Here is a 20,558-nt window from a genome sequence, read left to right as displayed (position 1 = left end):
TCTCGGCTGGCGGTCACAGCAATGAGAGATCATCGCTGGATCGCCAGGAGAAGGTAAGAGACACCGCTGCGCGCTCTGCACATCTACCCCAAGCGTGACTCGGGGATACTGATCCTAGCCTAAAAAATCCACCCCGAGTCACGCTCGGGGATACCGCCAGGGAGGTTGAAAACAACTTGCTTATAACAGCAATTTTTAATTGCGTTTATGCGCGTTCTTGAGGGTTTTTTAGCATTTTTGAGCTGTTTTGTAATATTACACTAGCTTACATTCAGCTCTGCAATGTAAAAAACGTTGAGCGCTGATAAAAGAGCATTTATGAGCATTTATGCACGTTTTTCAGCGCTTAGCATTTTTTGTGGTCAGAAGAACTGCTCTTGAACGCAATTTTAGGGCATTCAGACAACAGCCCATAAACTCCTCTGCTGATAAACTTCAAAAAACGTCCATGTGTGCATGGACACATAGGATAACATATATATAAAAAGTGTAGCTGCTGACTTTTACTAAACACACACTAACCTGTCCCACGGTCCAGCGATGTGGCCGCCCGAAGCCTTGCTCCTCTCCCTCTCCTCTTGGTGGCAATGGTATCACTAGTGTGGGCATCTGGCTGTGACAGTTTGCGGCTTCACAGCCGGGTGCGCACTGCGCATGCGAGTCCTGAATGGCCCAGCAATCTTCTGGGACCTCTGACGTGTCCCAGAAGATTGCAGGGAGGGAGGGGGAGAGGAGAACTCCTGCTCGGGGCACTGTGGCGCTCCGAGCGGAAGTGGGAGTTGGGTACCTGTCAAAACTAGGTACCTGCTCCCCCCCCCCCCCCAAAAATGACATTCCAAATGTGGCATGTCAGGGGGTCAGGATTACTTAAAGTGGATGTTTCACTTTTGAGTGGAACTCCGCTGTAAGGGCTGGTAGGAAAAAAAAAAAAAAAAAACGCGCAAGTTTATCAGCTGCAGTGTGCATGAGGCCTAAGACATTTTTTCCATAAAATACTGCTGTGACCTTTAATTTATCAGTTTTTGCAACTCTGTGCTGCTGATCTCCTCCAATTCGTTCAGCCATTTCCTGTCTACATGCAGTTGCTCCAGCTCCAGCTACACATTAGTGCTTTGGTTACCTGATAGCGATAGCAGTGGGCCATGCCTGCTCAATGTGTCCCGGCATGGTCAATTGTAGATTTAACTGGTGGTGCATCTGACTTAAACTAGACATGGAAGTGAATGGAAATATATCGTTTAAGCGTTGTCTTAAAGAAAGGTAAACTCAAATACACTGCCTTAGGACACTCAGTCAGAAGACCATATGATCTACTATTCTTGTTAGGAAAACAAAGATGCCAGTGCAGCCTAAAGATGCGCCGGATGAATACTGTGATTGTAAACTATGATTACAGTACCAAAAAAAATAAAAAAATAAAAATACATTATTAAAAATATATTTTTTTAAAAGCTATTTTAGGTATCTTTTATATTCCTTTTCTTCATTTGTCAACCAATCTAAAACACAAATAAGAAAAACTGTGTACCAAATAGATACCTTGTGTGCATGTATACAAAATGTAAAAATTATTTAGGAGACCAATTAAGTGAAAGAAGTAGCTGACAAACACTAATGATGCCAAATTTACCCTGGACATCTAGGCTTCAATGACCTCTGTTCACTAAAGGGTTAAAGGAGCTCTATAATGAATTCTGATCAATTAGGATTTATCATTTTTTTTTAGTTTGTTTTTTTCAACTGTTTTAAATATTTTATTACTATACATATTCAATCTTTGTTTTCAAATAAACATTGAATTTCTGACAAAGGATTCCCAAAGAACTATGGGTTACTAAAGACAGCTGAACAGGAGGTTGCTTGTAGACTTGCTGTTGTTGAAGCCTAGGACTGAGCCCTCTGATAAAGAATGATTCTCTGCAATTGGTCATTCATCTTCACCTACTGTTCTCTATACTGGCTTTTTCAACATGGAGTAGATAGAGAGAGCAATGAAAGAAGCCTACAGCTTCATCTGCTGGCTGAATAAAATACTTCACAATAATCACATGCAATATTTCATATCTACTCAACTAAAAACAAGTTTTATTTACATTCAATTTAGGCCCAGCATAATAAATAAAAAGATGTACAAGACCACTATATTTTCCCTATAATGGAGAATAATGCAGATAGGACTTGAGTATCACATGTAGTCTTATTAGAACATATACGCATGTAGACATGCACTTGTAACATAACTTACTGTGCTGGACCATTGTATGGTGTAAATTTACCCTTCGCCCTGCATAACATAAAAGAAATACCATTTAAAAAATATATCAAGAAATGTGCCTAATCTGAGATATGTCAGGTAAAAAAACTAATTTTAAATATCGCTAATACAATTCAATGAAATCAGCATTTTATATTGATTTTGCATAATCCCTTTGAATACTGTATACGTTTATTTTTTATATATTATGTACATTTTTTATTTATATATTATTATATTATATGTATTTATACATATTATTTATTTACTATATTCTTGTCACCTAGTTCTATATTTTTTCTTTGTACCAACCAGTAATGCAAGCTGTAGTTAACATTGGCTGGAACGACTTCAGCAGGCTGCCATGTGCAATTGACATACTCCAGATAATACCAAACACAACTTAAATTTCTCACTGAGGTGTTTCCTTCACCTGTCAATGAAATAAGATAGTAAAAAAAAAAAGAACCCAAATGGGGAAAAATACTGATATACAGTGGATTCATCTCTTCCCTATTTTAATCATCCTTATCTGAGTATAAATATATACAGAATATGTGCATCACTGTGAGGAATTTTGGAATTCTGGAAATCTCAGTGTGTTTTAAAGGGATTTCCTGTTTTTGGATACCTGTGTGTTTAAATCTCTTTGGGGTGTATTTATTACAATTTGAAGAGCTATTTGTCCTGTGAAACTACATTTGTTCTTTGCAAATGTGCAAAATCAAATGTTATTAGGTTATTTTGTCTTCAGGTTGAGTGTCATTCATACAGAAAAGAGTAAATCAGGAAAATACTGCATTACAGCCAACAGATGGAGTTGATGATCATAGAAAATAAATACTTAATTCCTATGATCAGCTCAATCCAGTGGCCATAATGCAGTAGTTTCCCTAACCACTCTTGAGTACTATTCTACCTGGAGAGACAATAGCCTAATAACATTTGATTTTACCCCCACTTGCACAGAAGAAATGTACATGCAGTTTCATAGGACATAACTGTATAACTGGTGACTGTGTAGGCCATTGGAGTACAGTGAACTCATTGTCATGTTCAAAAAAACAGTTTGAGATGATTTGAGCATTGTTACATGGTGCATTATCCTGCTGGAAGTAGCCTTTAGAAGATGGGTACACTGTAGTCACAAAGGGATGGACATGCAATATATATATATCTATATATATATATCTATATATATATATATAGATATATATATATATATATATATATATATATATACACTGTATTTATACACACAGTATCTATACATATTGTATCTACACAGTATGTAGGGATCTGCTGCCCTCTACTGTCTATATTTGTAGGTGGCTTTGCTTGTTAATTACCACAGAGCTACTTGGTTATAGACAGGTTCTTTCTGTTCCTGCTAGCTGAGTCAGAAACCCCAATTGGAAGATTGTGTTTTATAAAGGGGAGTTTCCAGGAAGTAGAGGCAGAACTGGTGCTGCCGTAATTCACCCAGACAAGAAGCAGAGACTATTAGGCAAGTATTCCTATGTTATAATAATTTAACAGCAGCTGCCCAAAGCTTTTTGAGTGTGTATCTGAATCCTTGTGACAGATGTATCTCTGTCCTATTGTTATTATTTCACATGCACAAAGCCAGATAGCTAGGGCTGTGCTACTGTATGTGTGTAGTGGTCACCTTCCAGTGATTAGTATGCAAAGCTGTTTATTGCAATAGAGTTTATATGCAGCTCCTGGTATTTTAGTTAATCTTGTCCCTTCTGGTCTGGGTTTCTATAGCTAGATTTAGCTCAGGGCTCAATAACCAGCATAGGCTAGAGCCTGGTTAGGCATCCAACGGCCACATATTAAATTAGGTAAATTAGGGGTCCGGTCGCATGACAGATTAGAAGCTATTTGGGACTAAGATGCAGAGTAGATAGACTGACTCAAAGCTCAAGGGCCACACCACAGTTTTTGCTGGTGAGAAGCTGCGTTTCGGGCTGGTTGGACAATGGCTGGAAGATCACCCCATCACTGTTGATCTTGTCCTCAGGACTCTGACACCAAGAAGCATGCCGCATCATGATCATCCTCAGGGGCATCTGTAACTTAAATTTTCTGCAACATTTATTTGGGAGGTATTTTTACTAATACCTTAATATACACATATATGTGCACAAATATTCCAGAACTCTTGTTGGGCCCTTTGCCAGATATAACCAGTTTCTACATTGGATGTATGTACTATTATTAATCTTTTTTTTTTTTTATATAAAGCTTATATTATTTCTACACCCTTGTTCTATATATATTTAGGTTTCATGGTATATACTGGTCGCAGTAGTCTCTTTGCTCCAAATTACTTTGTTAAGATTACTGGTTAATTTCCCAGGAAGGAAATCCCCTTCTCTTATTTACCAACAGCTTTAGCGCAACATCCTGTTTTGGGAGGGTCATGTACTACAACCTACCAAAAGAGGGCTACAAGTGTGTGTGTGTGTGTGTGTGTGTGTGTGTGTGTGTGTGTGTGTGTGTGTGTGTGTGTGTATATATATATATATATATATATATATATATATACACACACACACAGTATATCACAAAAGTGAGTACACTGCTCACATTTTTGTAAAAGAAATGACATTTTGTAAAAGAAATGACACTTTGCTACTATATAAAGTAGTGAGTGTACAGCTTGAATAAGAGCCCATTCACACTAGAACGACTTGTGAGGCAACTTGTGTCGCCCCAGGTCGCTTGACATAAGAAAAGCAATGTTAATCAATCAGTGCCGTCTTAATTGGCATTACTGAAGTCGCTCCGACTTCAGAAAAGGGTCCTGTACTACTTTGAGGCGACCTGTGATCCAACTTGTCCCATATACTTCAATGGGAGTCGCCTCCTTATCTTAATTGCAGCGACTTGTTATCAGACTTTCCAGGAAGAAGAGAGAGATTAGCCAGGCATTCCCCACATTGCAGCCATGCCTATATGGTATGTATATATATTATATTATATATATATATATATATATATATATATATATATATATATATATATATATATATGTAATGGTATATATATTCCATTATCTCTGCTTGGTCTGTGTGAGTGGCACTGGTGGACACAGATAAGTGGCACTGGTGGACACTGATTCATGGCAATGATACGTGGCACTGATATGTAGCACTGGTGGACACTGATTTGTGGCACTGATACGTGGCACTGGTGGACACTGATTCGTGGCACTGATACGTGGCACTGGTGGACACTGATTCGTGGCACTGATACGTGGCACTGGTGGACACTGATTCGTGGCACTGATACGTGGCACTGATACATGGCACTGGTGGACACTGATTCGTGGCACTGATACGTGGCACTGATACGTGGCACTGGTGGACACTGATTAGTGGCACTGATTAGTGGCAATGATACGTGGCACTGATACGTGGCACTGGTGGACACTGATTCGTGGCACTGATACGTGGCACTGATACGTGGCACTGGTGGACACTGATTCGTGGCACTGATATGTGGCACTGGTGGACACTGATTCGTGGCACTGATACGTGCACTGATACGTGGCACTGATACGTGGCACTGGTGGACACTGATACGTGGCACTGATATGTGGCACTGATACGTGGCACTGGTGGACACTGATTCGTGGCACTGATATGTGGCACTGGTGGACACTGATATGTGGCACTGATACGTGGCACTGATACGTGGCACTGGTGGACACTGATACGTGGCACTGATACGTGGCACTGGTGGACACTGATTCGTGCCACTGATACGTGGCACTGGTGGACACTGATTCGTGGCACTGATATGTGGCACTGGTGGACACTGATTCGTGGCACTGATATGTGGCACTGGTGGACACTGATTTGTGGCACTGATATGTGCCACTGGTGGACACTGATTTGTGCCACTGATACGTGGCACTGGTGGACACTGATTCGTGGCACTGATATGTGGCACTGGTGGACACTGATTCGTGGCACTGATACGTGGCACTGGTGGACACTGATTTGTGGCACTGATATGTGGCACTGGTGGACACTGATTCATGGCACTGATACGTGGCACTGGTGGACACTGATTCATGGCACTGATACGTGGCACTGGTGGACACTGATACGTGGCACTGATATGTGGCACTGGTGGACACTGATTCGTGGCATTGATATGTGGCACTGGTGGATACTGATTCGTGGCACTGATACATGGCACTGATACGTGGCACTGGTGGACACTGATACGTGGCACTGATATGTGGCACTGGTGGACACTGATTTGTGGCACTGATACGTGGCACCGATACGTAGCACTGGTGGACACTGATTCGTGGCACTGATATGTGCCACTGGTGGACACTGATTCGTGGCACTGGTGGGCAGTGGCACTAGTGGACACATACATGGCACTGGTGGGCAGTGGCACTGGTGGACACTGATACGTGGCACTGGTGGGCAGTGGCACTGGTGGACACATACGTGGCACTGGTGGGCAGTGGCACTGGTGGACACTGATACGTGGCACTGGTGGGCAATGAGGAAATGAGTAAAAAAAAAACAGAAAAGGGGAATTAGGTCACAATACATCATATTCTGATTGGCCAAACACAAAGTCATCTGTCATATAAGTCGCGCAAAATAATTCACAAGTCGCGCTGAAGTCGCGGTAAAGTCACGGTAAAATCGCGGTAAAAAGTCGCTCCGACATGGGGCGACTTATGGTCGCGGCAGTGTGAACCGGCTCTAACAGTGTAAATTTGCTGTCCCCTCAAAATAACTCAACACGCAGCCAATAACCACTTGCCGACCACCTGCTGAATATATACTGTGGCAGGCTGGCTCGGCTGCGCAAATCGCCCACAAGGGAATCGCCGATGGGCACCTACGATCGCTCCCGGTGGAGAGAGAATGGCGGTTTGCTTTTGTAAACAGAGCAGACTGTTGTTCTCCCTGGAATCAATACAGAGTGCCTGTGTTCCTCCTATTTAGGATCACAGGTCTCTGTGTTGATTCCACAAGCCCATCCCCCTCACAGATAGAAAACATCCCCTAGGCATACATTTAACCCTCTGATCACCCCTGGGTTAACCCCTTCCAGCCGGTGTCATTATTACAGTAACAGTGCATATTTTTAGCACTGATTACTGTAGTAATGTCACTGGTCCCCCCAAAAGTGTCGGTTAGGGGTCCGATCTGTCTGCTGCAATGTTGCAGTCTTACTAAAAACCGCTGCTCGCCACCATTGCTAGTAAAAAAAAAAAAGACATAAATCTTTCCCCTAGTTTGCAGAGGCGTAACTAGGGTCTCCAGCGCCCTTGGCGAGGAGCTGTGTCGGCGCCCCCCCCCCCCCTGAGAAAGAGAGAGAGCGTTTGACAGAGAGAGACAGAGGGGGAGGGTTTGACAGAGAGATGGGGTGACAGAGAGAGAGAGGGGGTAACAGGGAGAGAAAGAGGGGTGTGACAGGGAGAGAGAGAGGGGGGGGTGACAGGGAGAGAGAGAGAGAGAGAGGGGGTGACAGGGAGAGAGAGAGAGGGGGGGTGACAGGGAGAGAGAGAGGGGGTGACAGGGAGAGAGAGAGGTGACAGGTAGAAGGAGAGAGAGAGAGAGAGAGAGAGGGGGGTGACATGGAGAAAAAGGGGGGTGACCGGGAGAGAGAGAGGGGGTGACAGGGAGAGAGAGAGAGAGAGGAGGTGACAGGGAGAGAGAGAGGAGGTGACAGGGAGAGAGAGGGGGTGACAGGGAGAGAGGGGGGGTGACAGGGAGAGAGGGGGGGGGGGGTGACAGGGAGAGAGAGATGGTGACAGGGAGAGAGAGAGGGGGGTGACAGGGAGAGAGAGGGAGAGAGGGGGTGACATTGAGAGAGGAGGGTGACAGGGAGAGAGAGAGGGGGTGACAGGGAGAGAGGGGGTGGCCCAGAGAGAGAGGGGGTGACAGGGAGAGAGAGGGGGTGACAGGGAGAGAGAGGGGGTGGCACAGAGAGAGAGGGGTGGCACAGAGAGAGAGGGGTGACAGGGAGAGAGAGGGGGTGGCACAGAGAGAGCAGGGTGACAGGGAGAGAGAGGGGGTGACAGAGAGAGAGAGGTGTGACAGGGAGAGAGAGGGGGTGGCACAAAGAGGGAGGGGTGACAGGGAGAGAGAGAGGGGTGACGGGGAGAGAGAGGGGGTGACAAAGAGAGACAGGGGTGACAGAGAGAGAGGGGTGACAGGGAGAGAGAGGGGGGTGACAGGGAGAGAGAGAGAGGTGACAGGGAGAGAGAGAGGGGTGACAGGGAGAGAGAGGGGGTGGCAGGGAGAGAGAGAGAGGGGTGACAGGTAGAGAGAGGGGTGACAGGGAGAGAGAGGGGGTGGCACAGAGAGAGAGGGGTGACAGGGAGAGAGAGAGGGGTGACAGGGAGAGAGAGGGGTGACAGGGAGAGAGAGAGGGGTGACAGGGAGAGAGAGGGGAGTGACAGGGAGAGAGAGGGGTGACAGGGAGAGAGAGGGGGGTGACAGGGAGAGAGAGGGGAGTGACACGGAGAGAGAGGGGGTGGCACAGAGAGAGAGGGTAACAGGGAGAGAGAGGGGTGGCACCGAGAGAGAGGGGTGACAGAGAGAGAGGGGGTGGCACAGAGAGAGAGAGGGTAACAGGGAAAGAGAGGGGTGGCACAGAGAGAGAGGGGTGACAGGGAGAGAGAGGGGGTGGCACAGAGAGAGAGAGGGGTGACAGGGAGAGAGAGGGGTGACAGGGAGAGAGAGAGGGGTGATAGGGAGAGAGAGGGGAGTGACACGGAGAGAGAGGGGGTGGCACAGAGAGAGAGGGTAACAGGGAGAGAGAGGGGTGGCACAGAGAGAGAGGGGTGACAGGGAGAGAGAGGGGGTGGCACAGAGAGAGAGGGGTGACAGGGAGAGAGAGGGGGTGACACAGAGAGAGAGGGGTGACAGGGAGTGAGAGGAGGACACACAGCAGCTCTCTGTACCTGAGACTGCATTCACCCACCCCTGAACTGCCTGGAGCTGACTAGAGGAGCCGACTGATGGTCATGTGGGCGGAGCCCTGTGACGAGGGGAGCCGCCCATCCATGGAGCTCCGACACTGACTGACGCCTCCTGGCCCTGGACACAGGCAGAGCTGCGGCTTCCGGAATTGGAGAGAGGGGGGCGCCGGCCACCGGGGGCGCAGGCTGAAAGGAGGAGCAGTAATTCACTGCGTCTGTACACTACGCTGCCAGTGTTTTTGCACCCCCCCCCCCTCCTCGGCCTGAAAAGCCCTTCAGAAGGAGGCTTGGTTTTCTGAAAGCCCTTCAGAAGGAGGCTTGGTTTTCGGAAGGAAGGCGCTTAGTACGCGGAGAGGGAGGCCACAAGATCCGGTGAGGACGGTTGAACGGCGATATCTGTGTGGATTTGATTTCGCCTAACAGCCGACGGCTAGTGAGAGGAGGGCTGTGTGCAGGAGAGTCCAGAGGGCATTCACCCCGATCCAGATAAGAGCCTATCACCATCCCCTGTTTGTGGAGCGAGTAAGGAGAGGAGTTGAAAAGGAGAACCATACAATTTAAAGGCGCATTCCCTTATATACATATTGAGGTGAGCGGCCGGCTAGTACACCCTGAGGGGTTTTAAAGATTAAGAAGCACCCCCTATTAACACTTGGTGAAAGGTGGAGGTCTAACATCAAAAAAGGAAGAATACCGCTCATGCGGGTTAAATGTTTTGGACACTATAAGCACCTTTTTTTCATAAGCACTTTATGTCCCATCTGCTTTTATATATTTATTTGCATTGATTGAGCACTTGTCACTTGATTGATTTACTTTTTCACCTTCCAGTCTGCTTGGAATATTAGTTTTTAGCAAAGACTGTTTTTCTTGATATCAGCACTGTATCACTTTATATATTTGTATATATTGAGAGTGATTCCACCAATATTGTTGAATTTATTTCCAAGTCACATATATGAATGTTTTTTTAGATTATTTAATGATTTGAATATCACCACAGAGATGCTTTATTGATTTATACATATTTATTATCACACTATTTATTCAATATTTAATTAGTTTTGCATATTTTTCCCTGAAGCGCGATACCTCCCCCCCCCCCCCCTCCAACAAAAGTTAAAATACCCCTAAGTTAAAATGTCCAAATTTGGCCCAAATTGTCAATATTTTGTGTGGTCACCATTATTTTCCAGCACTGCCTTAACCCTCTTGGGTACGGAGTTCACCAGAGCTTCACAGGTTGCCACTTGAGCCCTCTTCCACTCCTGCATGATGACATCACCGAGCTGGTGGATGTTAGAGATCTTGCGCTCCTTCACCTTCCATTTGAGGATGCCACACAGATGCTCAATAGAGTTTAGGTTTGGAGACATGCTTGGCCAGTTTATTACCTTTACTCTCAGCTTCTTTAGCGAGGCAGTGGTCGTCTTGGAGATGTGTTTGGGATAATTATACTGCCCTGCAGCCCAGTCTCTGAAGGGAGGGGATCATGCTCTGCTTCAGTATGTCACAGTACATGTTGGCATTCATGGTTCCCTCAATGACTGTAGCTCACCAGTGCCGGCAGCACTAATGCAGCCCCACACCATGACACTCCCACCACCATGCTTGACTGTAGACAAGACACACTTGTCTTTGTACTCCTCATCTGGTTGCTGCCACACATGCTTGACACCATCTGAACCAAATAGGTTTATCTTGGTCTCATCAGACCACAGGACATGGTTCCAGTAATCCATATCCTTAGTCTGCTTGTCTTCAGCAAACTGTTTGCGGGCTCTCTTGTGCATCATCTTTAGAAGAGGCTTCCATCTGGGACAACAGCCATGTTGACCAATTTGATGCAGTGTTTGGCGTATGGTCTGAGCACTGACAGGCTGACCCCCCCACCCCTTCATCCTCTGCAGCAATGCTGGCAGCACTCATACGTCTATTTCCCAAAGACAACCTCTGGATATGACACTGAGCATATACACTCAACTTCTTTGGTCGATCATGGCGAGGCCTGTTCTGAGTGGAACCTTCTTATAGCCTAGGCCATCTGTATGTAGAGCAACAATTATTTTTTTCAGATCCTCAGAGAGTTCTTTGCCATGAGGTGCCATGTTGAATTTCCAGTGACCAGTATGAGAGAGTGAGACTGCTCCTCATTCACACCTGAGACCTTGTAACATTAATGAGTCACATGACACATGGGAGGGAAAATGGCTAATTGGGCCCAATTTGGACATTTTAACTTAGTGTTGTATATATATCTTCTTTCGAGATGCATTGTATTTGTCTGTTTTCTCAAATTTCCATTAAGCATTGCAGCAATCTATCGGCCCCCTGGACCAGCATCACGCTTTTTCGATGACTTTGCTGCCTAGCTACCCTACTTTCTCTCCTCTGAAACACCCACTATCATTCCTGGTGACTTCAACATCCCTGTCAATGTTAACAGCACAGCTACAACTCACCTCCTCAACCTAACTTCCTCTTTTGACTTAACCCAATGGACACACACTTCAACTCACTCCAATGGTAATACCCTCGACCTTATATTCTCCCATCTCTGCTCTGCTGGCAACCTCACCAACACCCCCTTTCCTCTCTCTGATCACAACCTCATCAGTTTCACTGTATCCTTGCCTCAAATCAACCAACCCCCCAAGCAGCAAACAATTACTTGTAGGAACCTTTATTACCTTAACCCCTCTCTCCTCTATTCTGCTACTGACCACCTACATGACATAATCTCTCCCCTGTCCTGTCCTGACCTGGCCACCTCTGTTTACAACAGTTCGCTCTCGTCATCACTTGACGCACTTGCTCCTCTAACTACACGCAGAATCAGGCCCGGACCATTGCAACCCTGGCAAACTGACAACAGTAGAAATCTCAAGAGACACTGCCGTGCTCTTGAACGACGATGGCATTAAACCAAATGCTTGCAGGACTTCACCCTATATAAATCTTCCCTCCAAACATGCAATTCATGCCTCCATGCTGCCAAACAAGCCTACTTTGTCTCTCTTATCACTACCCTGTCATCCAGTCCCCGCCGGCTCGTCTCAACTTTTAACTCTCTACTTCGTCCCCCACGCCCTCTACTCACTAACTCACTCACTGCCCAAGAGATTGCCAATCACTTCAAAGACAAGGTTGATGCAATACGTGAGGACACCTCCACTGTGTGCACATCTTCCCCACTCAACATACCTTGCCTAACAGCACAGTCAACACTCTCCTCCTTTGAACTGGCTACTACTGAAGAGGTTAAAAAACTGTTTTCAGATGCCCACCTAACCACCTGTTCCCTCACAACTACTACGAACACCCTCTTACTCTATCCTATGCTCCGTTACTCACATCTTCAATCTCTCCCTCTCTAGTGGCACCTTCCCCTCCCCTCTAAAACACGCACAGATCACTTCCATACTTAAAAAGCCCTCACTAGACCCCACCAACCTGAACAACTTAAGACCCATTTCACTGCTCCCATTCACTTCTAAACTTCTAGAACGCTTAGTCTACAACCGTCTCAGCTCCTACCTCAGTGACAATAACCTTCTTGATATCTTACAGTCTGGCTTTCGGTTGCAGCACTCTACAGAAACTGCCTTACTAAAACTCACAAATGATCTACTAACTGCTAAAACCAATGGCCACTACTCCATACTTCTATTACTTGACCTTTCTGCGGCCTTTGATACTGTTGACCACCTGCTCCTTCTTAATAAACTCTGTTCCCTTGGCCTCTAAGATTCTGCTCTATCTTGGTTCTCCTCCTACCTATCACAGCGCTCCTTCAGTGTTACCCACAACTCTACCTCCTCCTCCTCCCCATTGCCCCTTTCTGTGGGGGTTCCCCAAGGCTCTGTTCTTGGACCCCTCCTCTTCTCCATCTACACCACCTCCCTTGGTCACTTGATAACCGCCCACGGCTTCCAATACCATCTATACGCCGATGACATACAAATCTATCTGTCTACTCCTCACCTCACTCCTTCAGTCTCCTCTCGCATTGCTAACTTACTTACTGACATATCAACATGGATGTCGCACCACTTACTCAAACTAAATCTCTATAAAACTGAGCTGGTAATATTCCCTCCCGCCCGTGCCCCCCTCCATGACTTTTCTATCAAAATTAGTTATGCAACCATCAATCCCTCCCCTCATGCCAGGGTACTAGGTGTAATCCTGGACTCTGACCTGTCCTTTCATCCCCAAATCCAATCATTGTCAAAAGCTTGTAGACTTTTCCTCTGCAACATCTCTAAAATTTGCCCCTTTTTAACAACTGAAACCACCAAGCTACTCATTCACTCCCTTGTTATTTCTCGCCTCGACTATTGCAACTCCCTTCTCATAGGCCTAATACTTCATAGGCTATCCCCTCTTCAGTCTATCATGAACGCTGCTGCCAGGCTTATCCATCTTACCAACCACTCAGCGTCTGCCTCCCCTCTCTTCCAATCCCTACACTGGCTCCCGATTGCCCAGCGAATTAAATTCAAAATACTAACCACAACATACAAAGCCATTCACAACTCTGCCCCAAGCTATATCACCAATCTTGTCTCCAAATATCACCCAAACCGTCCTCTCCGCTCCTCTCAAGACCTCCTACTCTCAAGCTCCCTAGTCTCCTCCTCTCAGGCTCATCTCCAGGATTTCGCCAGGGCCTCTCCTATCCTCTGGAATGCTCTACCTCAACCTGTACGGCTATCTCCTACTCTAGCTGCTTTCAGGCGATCCCTGAAAACTCATCTCTTCAGGGAAGCCTATCACTAGGATGATCAAACGGTTCGGGTCGACCATCGGTTCGACCCGAATATTGGCTGTTCGAGGTTCGGCCGAATTCCAAACTTTTTGCTGAAAAAGTTCGGAATTCGGCAACCAGAACCGACCAAAATGCAATGGGACAGGAAATGGGCTTTAAAAGCCCATGATTGGACCAGAACCATCAGTAAAAGCCAATTGAGGGGGCAGGAGAATGCTAGGAATGTGATTGGAGTGACTAGGGGGTCCATAGGCCAATCATTAGTGAATACACCCCCCAGTATATAAGATAGCCCCTGCCAAATTCCTAGCATTGTAATACAGGGACGTGGAAGAGAGTGGAAGCAGTTCTGTTACTTCTGCTACAAAGTGCCATTTAGCAATTTTTAGTGTGAGGAAAGGGATATCTAGTGTAGTTAGGGTGCTATTTCCACTATAGTTAGATTTAATAATCTAGTTTCTGTAGGGAAAGTGTTAAGTGTAAGGGGACCGTAGTGTAGTGTAGGGTTAACTGACTCTGACTGCTATGGCAGGGTGGCAAAACCCTTCCATGTCAGGGTGACCGCTATAGAGAAAAGATTGTTTCTCTTAGGTCACTTACAGAACAGCGATATGGCTTCTCGCTTGTCTCCCTGCTTTTTGCTGCAGGCGTTTATATGGCTTTTTTGAGGACATGTTTGGAGTCAGGCATGACATCTGAACTTCTGTGTAGGGGTATATATACATACACCCATGTATGTATATATACACATACACATATATAGGTGTGAAAGTAGCAGAAACCTATGGTTGCGCTAATGAAATAATTAACACCCATATGGCTTCTCTGCTATTACACCTATATGTGTGTATGTGTATAAATACATATAAGTGTGTGTGTATATATACCCCTATACAGAAGTTCAGATGTTTTGCCTGCCTCCAAAGACCCCAAAAAATGCCCAAAAAAACGCCTTGAACAACACACCTGGGCATTTTTTTTGGCGCAGGCATTTTTTTGGGCATTTTTTTGTGGGTCTTTTGAGGCAGGCAAAACATCTGAAATTCTGTATAGGGGTATATATACACACACACTTATATGTATTTATACACATACACATACAGTGGGTACGGAAAGTATTCAGACCCCCTTAAATTTTTCACTCTTTGTTATATTGCAGCCATTTGCTAAAATCATTTAGGTTCATTCTTCTTCCTCATGAATGTACACATAGCACCCCATACTGACAGAAAAACACAGAATTGTTGACATTGTTGCAGATTTATTAAAAAAGAAAAACTGAAATATCACATGGTCCTAAGTATTCAGACCCTTTGCTGTGACACTCATATATTTAACTCAGGTGCTTTCCATTTCTTCTGATCATCCTTGAGATGGTTCCACACCTTCATTTGAGTCCAGCTGAGTTTGATTATACTGATTGGACTTGATTAGGAAAGCCACACACCTGTCTATATAAGACCTTCCAGATCACAATGCATGTCAGAGCAATTGAGAATCATGAGGTCAAAGGAACTGCCTGAAGAGCTCAGAGACAGAATTGTGGCAAGGCACAGATCTGGCCAAGGTTACAAAAAGATTTCTGCTGCACTTAAGGTTCCTAAGAGCACAGTGGCCTCCATAATCCTCAAATGGAAGACATTTGGGACGACCAGAACCATTCCTAGAGCTGGCCGTCCGGCCAAACTGAGCTATCGGGGGAGAAGAGCCTTGGTGAGAGAGGTAAAGAAGAACCCAAAGATCACTGTGGCTGAGCTCCAGAGATGCAGTCAGGAGATGGGAGAAAGTTGTAGAAAGTCAACCATCACTGCAGCCCTCCACCAGTCGGGGCTTTATGGCAGAGTGGCCCGACGGAAGCCTCTCCTCAGTGTAAGACACATGAAAGCCCGCATGGAGTTTGCTAAAAAACACCTGAAGGACTCCAAGATGGTGAGAAATAAGATTCTCTGGTCTGATGAGACCAAAATAGAACTTTTTGGCCTTAATTCTAAGCGGTACGTGTGGAGAAAACCAGGCACTGCTCATCACCTGTCCAATACAGTCCCAACAGTGAAGCATGGTGGTGGCAGCATCATGCTGTGGGGGTGTTTTTCAGCTTCAGGGACAGGACGACTGGTTGCAATCGAGGGAAAGATGAATGCGGCCAAGTACAGGGATATCCTGGACAAAAACCTTCTCCAGAGTGCTCTGGACCTCAGACTGGGCCGAAGGTTTACCTTCCAACAAGACAATGACCCTAAGCACACAGCTAAAATAACGAAGGAGTGGCTTCACAACAACTCCGTGACTGTTCTTGAATGGCCCAGCCAGAGCCCTGACTTAAACCCAATTGAGCATCTCTGGAGAGACCTAAAAATGGCTGTCCACCAACGTTTACCATCCAACCTGACAGAACTGGAGAGGATCTGCAAGGAGGAATGGCAGAGGATCCCCAAATCCAGGTGTGAAAGACTTGTTGCATCTTTCCCAAAAAGACTCCTGGCTGTATTAGATCAAAAGGGGGCTTCTACTAAATACTGAGCAAAGGGTCTGAATACTTAGGACCATGTGATATTTCAGTTTTTCTTTTTTAATAAATCTGCAACAATGTCAACAATTCTGTGTTTTTCTGTCAATATGGGGTGCTATGTGTACATTCATGAGGAAGAAGAATGAACCTAAATGATTTTAGCAAATGGCTGCAATATTACAAAGAGTGAAAAATCGAAGGGGGTCTGAATACTTTCCGTACCCACTGTATATAGGTGTGATAGGAGCGGAGACATATGCCTGTTAATTATATTATTAGCGCAAGCATAGGTTTCTGCTACTTTCACACCTATATATGTGTATGTGTATAAATACATATAAGTGTGTGTGTTTATATACCCCTATACAGAAGTTAAAATGTTTTGCCTGCCTCCAAAGACCCACAGAACAGCGATATGGCTTCTCGCTTGTCTCCCTGCTTTTTGCTGCAGGCGTTTATAGGGCTTTTTTGAGGACATGTTTGGAGTCAGGCATGACATCTGAACTTCTGTGTAGGGGTATATATACATACACCCATGTATGTATATATACACATACACATATATAGGTGTGAAAGTAGCAGAAACCTATGGTTGCGCTAATGAAATAACACCCATATGGCTTCTCTGCTATCACACCTATAAAAAAAAATGCCTGCAACAACACACCTGGGCATTTTTGTTTGGCGCAGGCATTTTTTTTGGGCATTTTTTGTGGGTTTTTGGAGGCAGGCAAAACATCTGAAATTCTGTATAGGGGTATATATATACACACACACTTATATGTATTTATACACATACACATATAGGTGTGAAAGTAGCAGAAACCTATGCTTGCGCTAATGAAATAATTAACAGTCTCCGCTCCTATCACACCTATATATGTGTATGTGTATAAATACATATAAGTGTGTGTGTATATATACCCCTATACAGAATTTCAGATGTTTTGCCTGCCTCCAAAGACCCACAAAAAATGCCCAAAAAAATGCCCAGGTGTGTTGTTGCAGGCGTTTTTTTTTTGGCATTTTTTTGTGGGTCTTTGGAGGCAGGCAAAACATCTGAACTTCTGTATAGGGGTATATATACACACACACTTATATGTATTTATACACATACACACATATAGGTGTGATAGGAGAGCAATATTGGTGTTAATTATTTCATTAGCGCAAGCATAGGTTTCTGCTATTTTCACACCTATATATGTGTATGTGTATATATACATACATGGGTGTATGTATATATACCCCTACACAGAAGTTCTGATGTTCTGCCTGCCTCCAAAGTCCCCCAAAAAATGCCCAAAAAAACGCTTGCTACAAAACCGGCAAGGTGTGAAAACAGCAGAGCCATATTCCTGTTCTATATTAATTCTAATACAAACAACTTTTTTTTCTGGTTCTGGACATGCTACGAGCTGAAACTTCACAGGTACACCTTTTAGACCCCCCCAGACACTAAATCCAAAGAAATCTCATTTTTTTTTTTTCAATAATTTTTTCAATAATTGGCTCTCTATCAAAAATTACAATTTTTAAGAACTTTTTTTTATGTGATTAATAGTCCCTGGGGCATGACCCAGAACCCTAGGCACTTTTTAGGGGCATTTATTGGGTTTTAGGGCTTCAAAATGGTGTTTTTTGATTACCGAAGTTCGGGTCCCATTGATTTCAATGGGGTTCTGAAATCCGGGCCGAACTTTTGGGAAGTTCGGGTGTTCTGGTCGAAACCGAACTTTTGAAAAGTTCGATCATCCCTACCTATCACACCGCCAACTAATCTGCCATCAGCTCATTCCCTATTCTTACCACCTCTTGTAACACCTGCCCCACCCCATTAGATTGTAAGCTCTTCTGAGCCGGGCCCTCTTAATCCTCTTGTATTTTATTGTATTGTATATGTACTGTCTCCCTCTAATATTGTAAAGCGCTGCGTAAACTGCTGGTGCTATAGAAATCCTTAATAATAATAATATATATATTTTTTTTCTTTTTAAACGCTTTTGACTTCCTCCTATCTCACCTAGAGAAAATGACATTGTGCCCAATTCCACAATTAATGCAGATGTGCAGAAGGGCTCTGCCTGGCCTTTGAACCGGGCAGAGAGCCTTGTCACATCTGCGCATGTGCAGGGTTTTGCAAAGACAAGGCAGTTAAGGTCCCAGATCTCTGCTTGTCTATGCATGCCTAGGAAAACGTGGTGTGTGTGTAGATGTGCCACAGGTCTCTGCCAGGTTCTGAAGGCACATCTGCGCATATGCTGGACTTTCAAAGATGGCAGCGCTGGCATTAAGGGAGCTGAACTTCCTCTTTAAAGTAGTTGTAAAGGCACAAGGTTTTTCACCTTCATGCATTCTATTCATGAGGGTAAAAAACCTTCTGTATGCAGCAGCACCTTCAGCCCCCAATACTTACCTGAGCCCCCTCTCGATCCCGCAATGTCCACAAGAGCCTTACCATAGGTACTTACATTATTTACATTGAAAAATGCTTTTAAATGATGTATTAATTAAATCAGAAATGGTTTATGTTGTGGAAATGTTATTAATATTTATGTGGACATTTCTTTAGGATATATTTTTAGTTGTATTGTCATTATGTCTCTCAGTGTCAGTTTACCGGTAATGGCTATGCACAGCGAATATTGCTTTAACTGGCATTGAGGAAAGACCTGTAATTGTGGAAACCTTCCATTAAATGGAGACTGCACGCTACTTGTAGCCTGATCATCCCTATCGGCGGTGCCGGTCCGGATCTATGGCAGTACAAGTAGAGCTCCACCACACAAATGTATATCAGCCACCTGGGGCCCCGGTATTCACTGCGGAGATATGTGTGAGGTGGAATTCTTATCGTTTTAATAATATCTGCCCTTTACCAGGATTAATGGCATCTTTTTGTCATATCTGATCCATATGATTGAAATAATGCTGCTATTGTCTTTTGCAGATATAATAAAGTCCCATTCACTGGAACAATAGCATGATCACTATTAAATATGGTTTTTATGATCTATATTATATAGGATTCACTCTTAACAGGTTATGATAAGAGTGCATGCTTGTGAATTATCGTGGCCGAGTCCATGAGAATCCATGTGGCAGCCATGTTGCTTTGTTCACTTGGCAGTTAGAGTCTCTGCACACGGCCGTGTTATTCCATAAACATTCACTCCCCTTTTCTATGGTACTTTTGAATGTATACATGTCTGTGACTGGTGGTCTTGAAGCCACTCCCCCCGGTAACCTCCTTTTGTTCTCTGGCTGTAAATAAACCTGATCTCTGAGCTGTAAAGCAGAGAACCTTCAGTTGGCATCGATATGACACAGCGTGCGTCTGTTTCTTTATTTGTTGCCGAGCGCGCTGGGCTAACCTTATACAAAATACAAAAGAGCTGTACATTGTACTTTTCAGTACAAGGGATTAATGGTGATTGGCCCGTATTAACCTCCCTGACGGTATTCCTGAGTGTGGCTCGGGGTGGAATTTCAGTACCATTAGCGGTAACCCCGAGCCACACTCGGGGATACCGCCAGGGAGGATAGCTGGATCCTGGAAGAGGTTACTTACCTTGTCCCCGGGATCCCACAATGTATTCCGGCAGTGTACAATGCCTGGATCTTCCGCCTGATGCTGTGTGCCCTGGCTTCCTTTCCCTGCGAGTGTCGCGTCGCAGGGGGGTGGAACCGCCGGCAAATTCAAAAAGTAAAAAACACAAACACACTGATACATTGTAATCCTATTGGATTACATTACTAAATAAAAAAAATCGACCTTAGTTTGCCCCCAGTGCTTTCTCCAGTGCCCTTGCCTGCAGTTTTACTGTACTTTGTGTCTGGAAACTGCAGAATGACCATGGCATCATAAAAGCGCGCCGCCACCTCAAAAGCGGTATATGACCTGCTAAAAAACAGCGACAGCGATACAGAATCGCTTGCAGAATTGAGTGATAGCGATTCATGGTGAAGTTTGTCATCGGACACAGAAAGCGATTTCAGCGATAACCCTGCAACTGTGCTCAGCGATGTGCAGAATTGGTGTTCGATTGAC

General features: G+C 44.8%; 1 protein-coding gene across 1 annotated transcript in view; it reads right to left on the bottom strand.

The window, feature by feature from the left end:
• The window catches only part of LOC309560241 (interleukin-13 receptor subunit alpha-1-like), a 103,596-nt gene that overhangs the window by 37,908 nt on the left and 45,130 nt on the right, over nucleotides 1–20,558 (bottom strand). The window contains exons 5-6 of the mRNA XM_082263817.1: nucleotides 2,567–2,687; nucleotides 2,246–2,284 (exon numbers count right to left, since the gene is read on the bottom strand). Coding sequence (XP_082119943.1) covers nucleotides 2,246–2,284; nucleotides 2,567–2,687 — 160 coding nt within the window. The remainder of the gene's footprint in view (nucleotides 1–2,245; nucleotides 2,285–2,566; nucleotides 2,688–20,558) is intronic.

This window comes from Pelophylax lessonae (genome assembly GCF_965119305.1).
Source record: "Pelophylax lessonae genome assembly, chromosome: 7".
In the NCBI taxonomy this organism is placed as follows: domain Eukaryota; kingdom Metazoa; phylum Chordata; class Amphibia; order Anura; family Ranidae; genus Pelophylax; species Pelophylax lessonae.
This window is presented reverse-complemented; position numbering and strand designations above follow the sequence as displayed.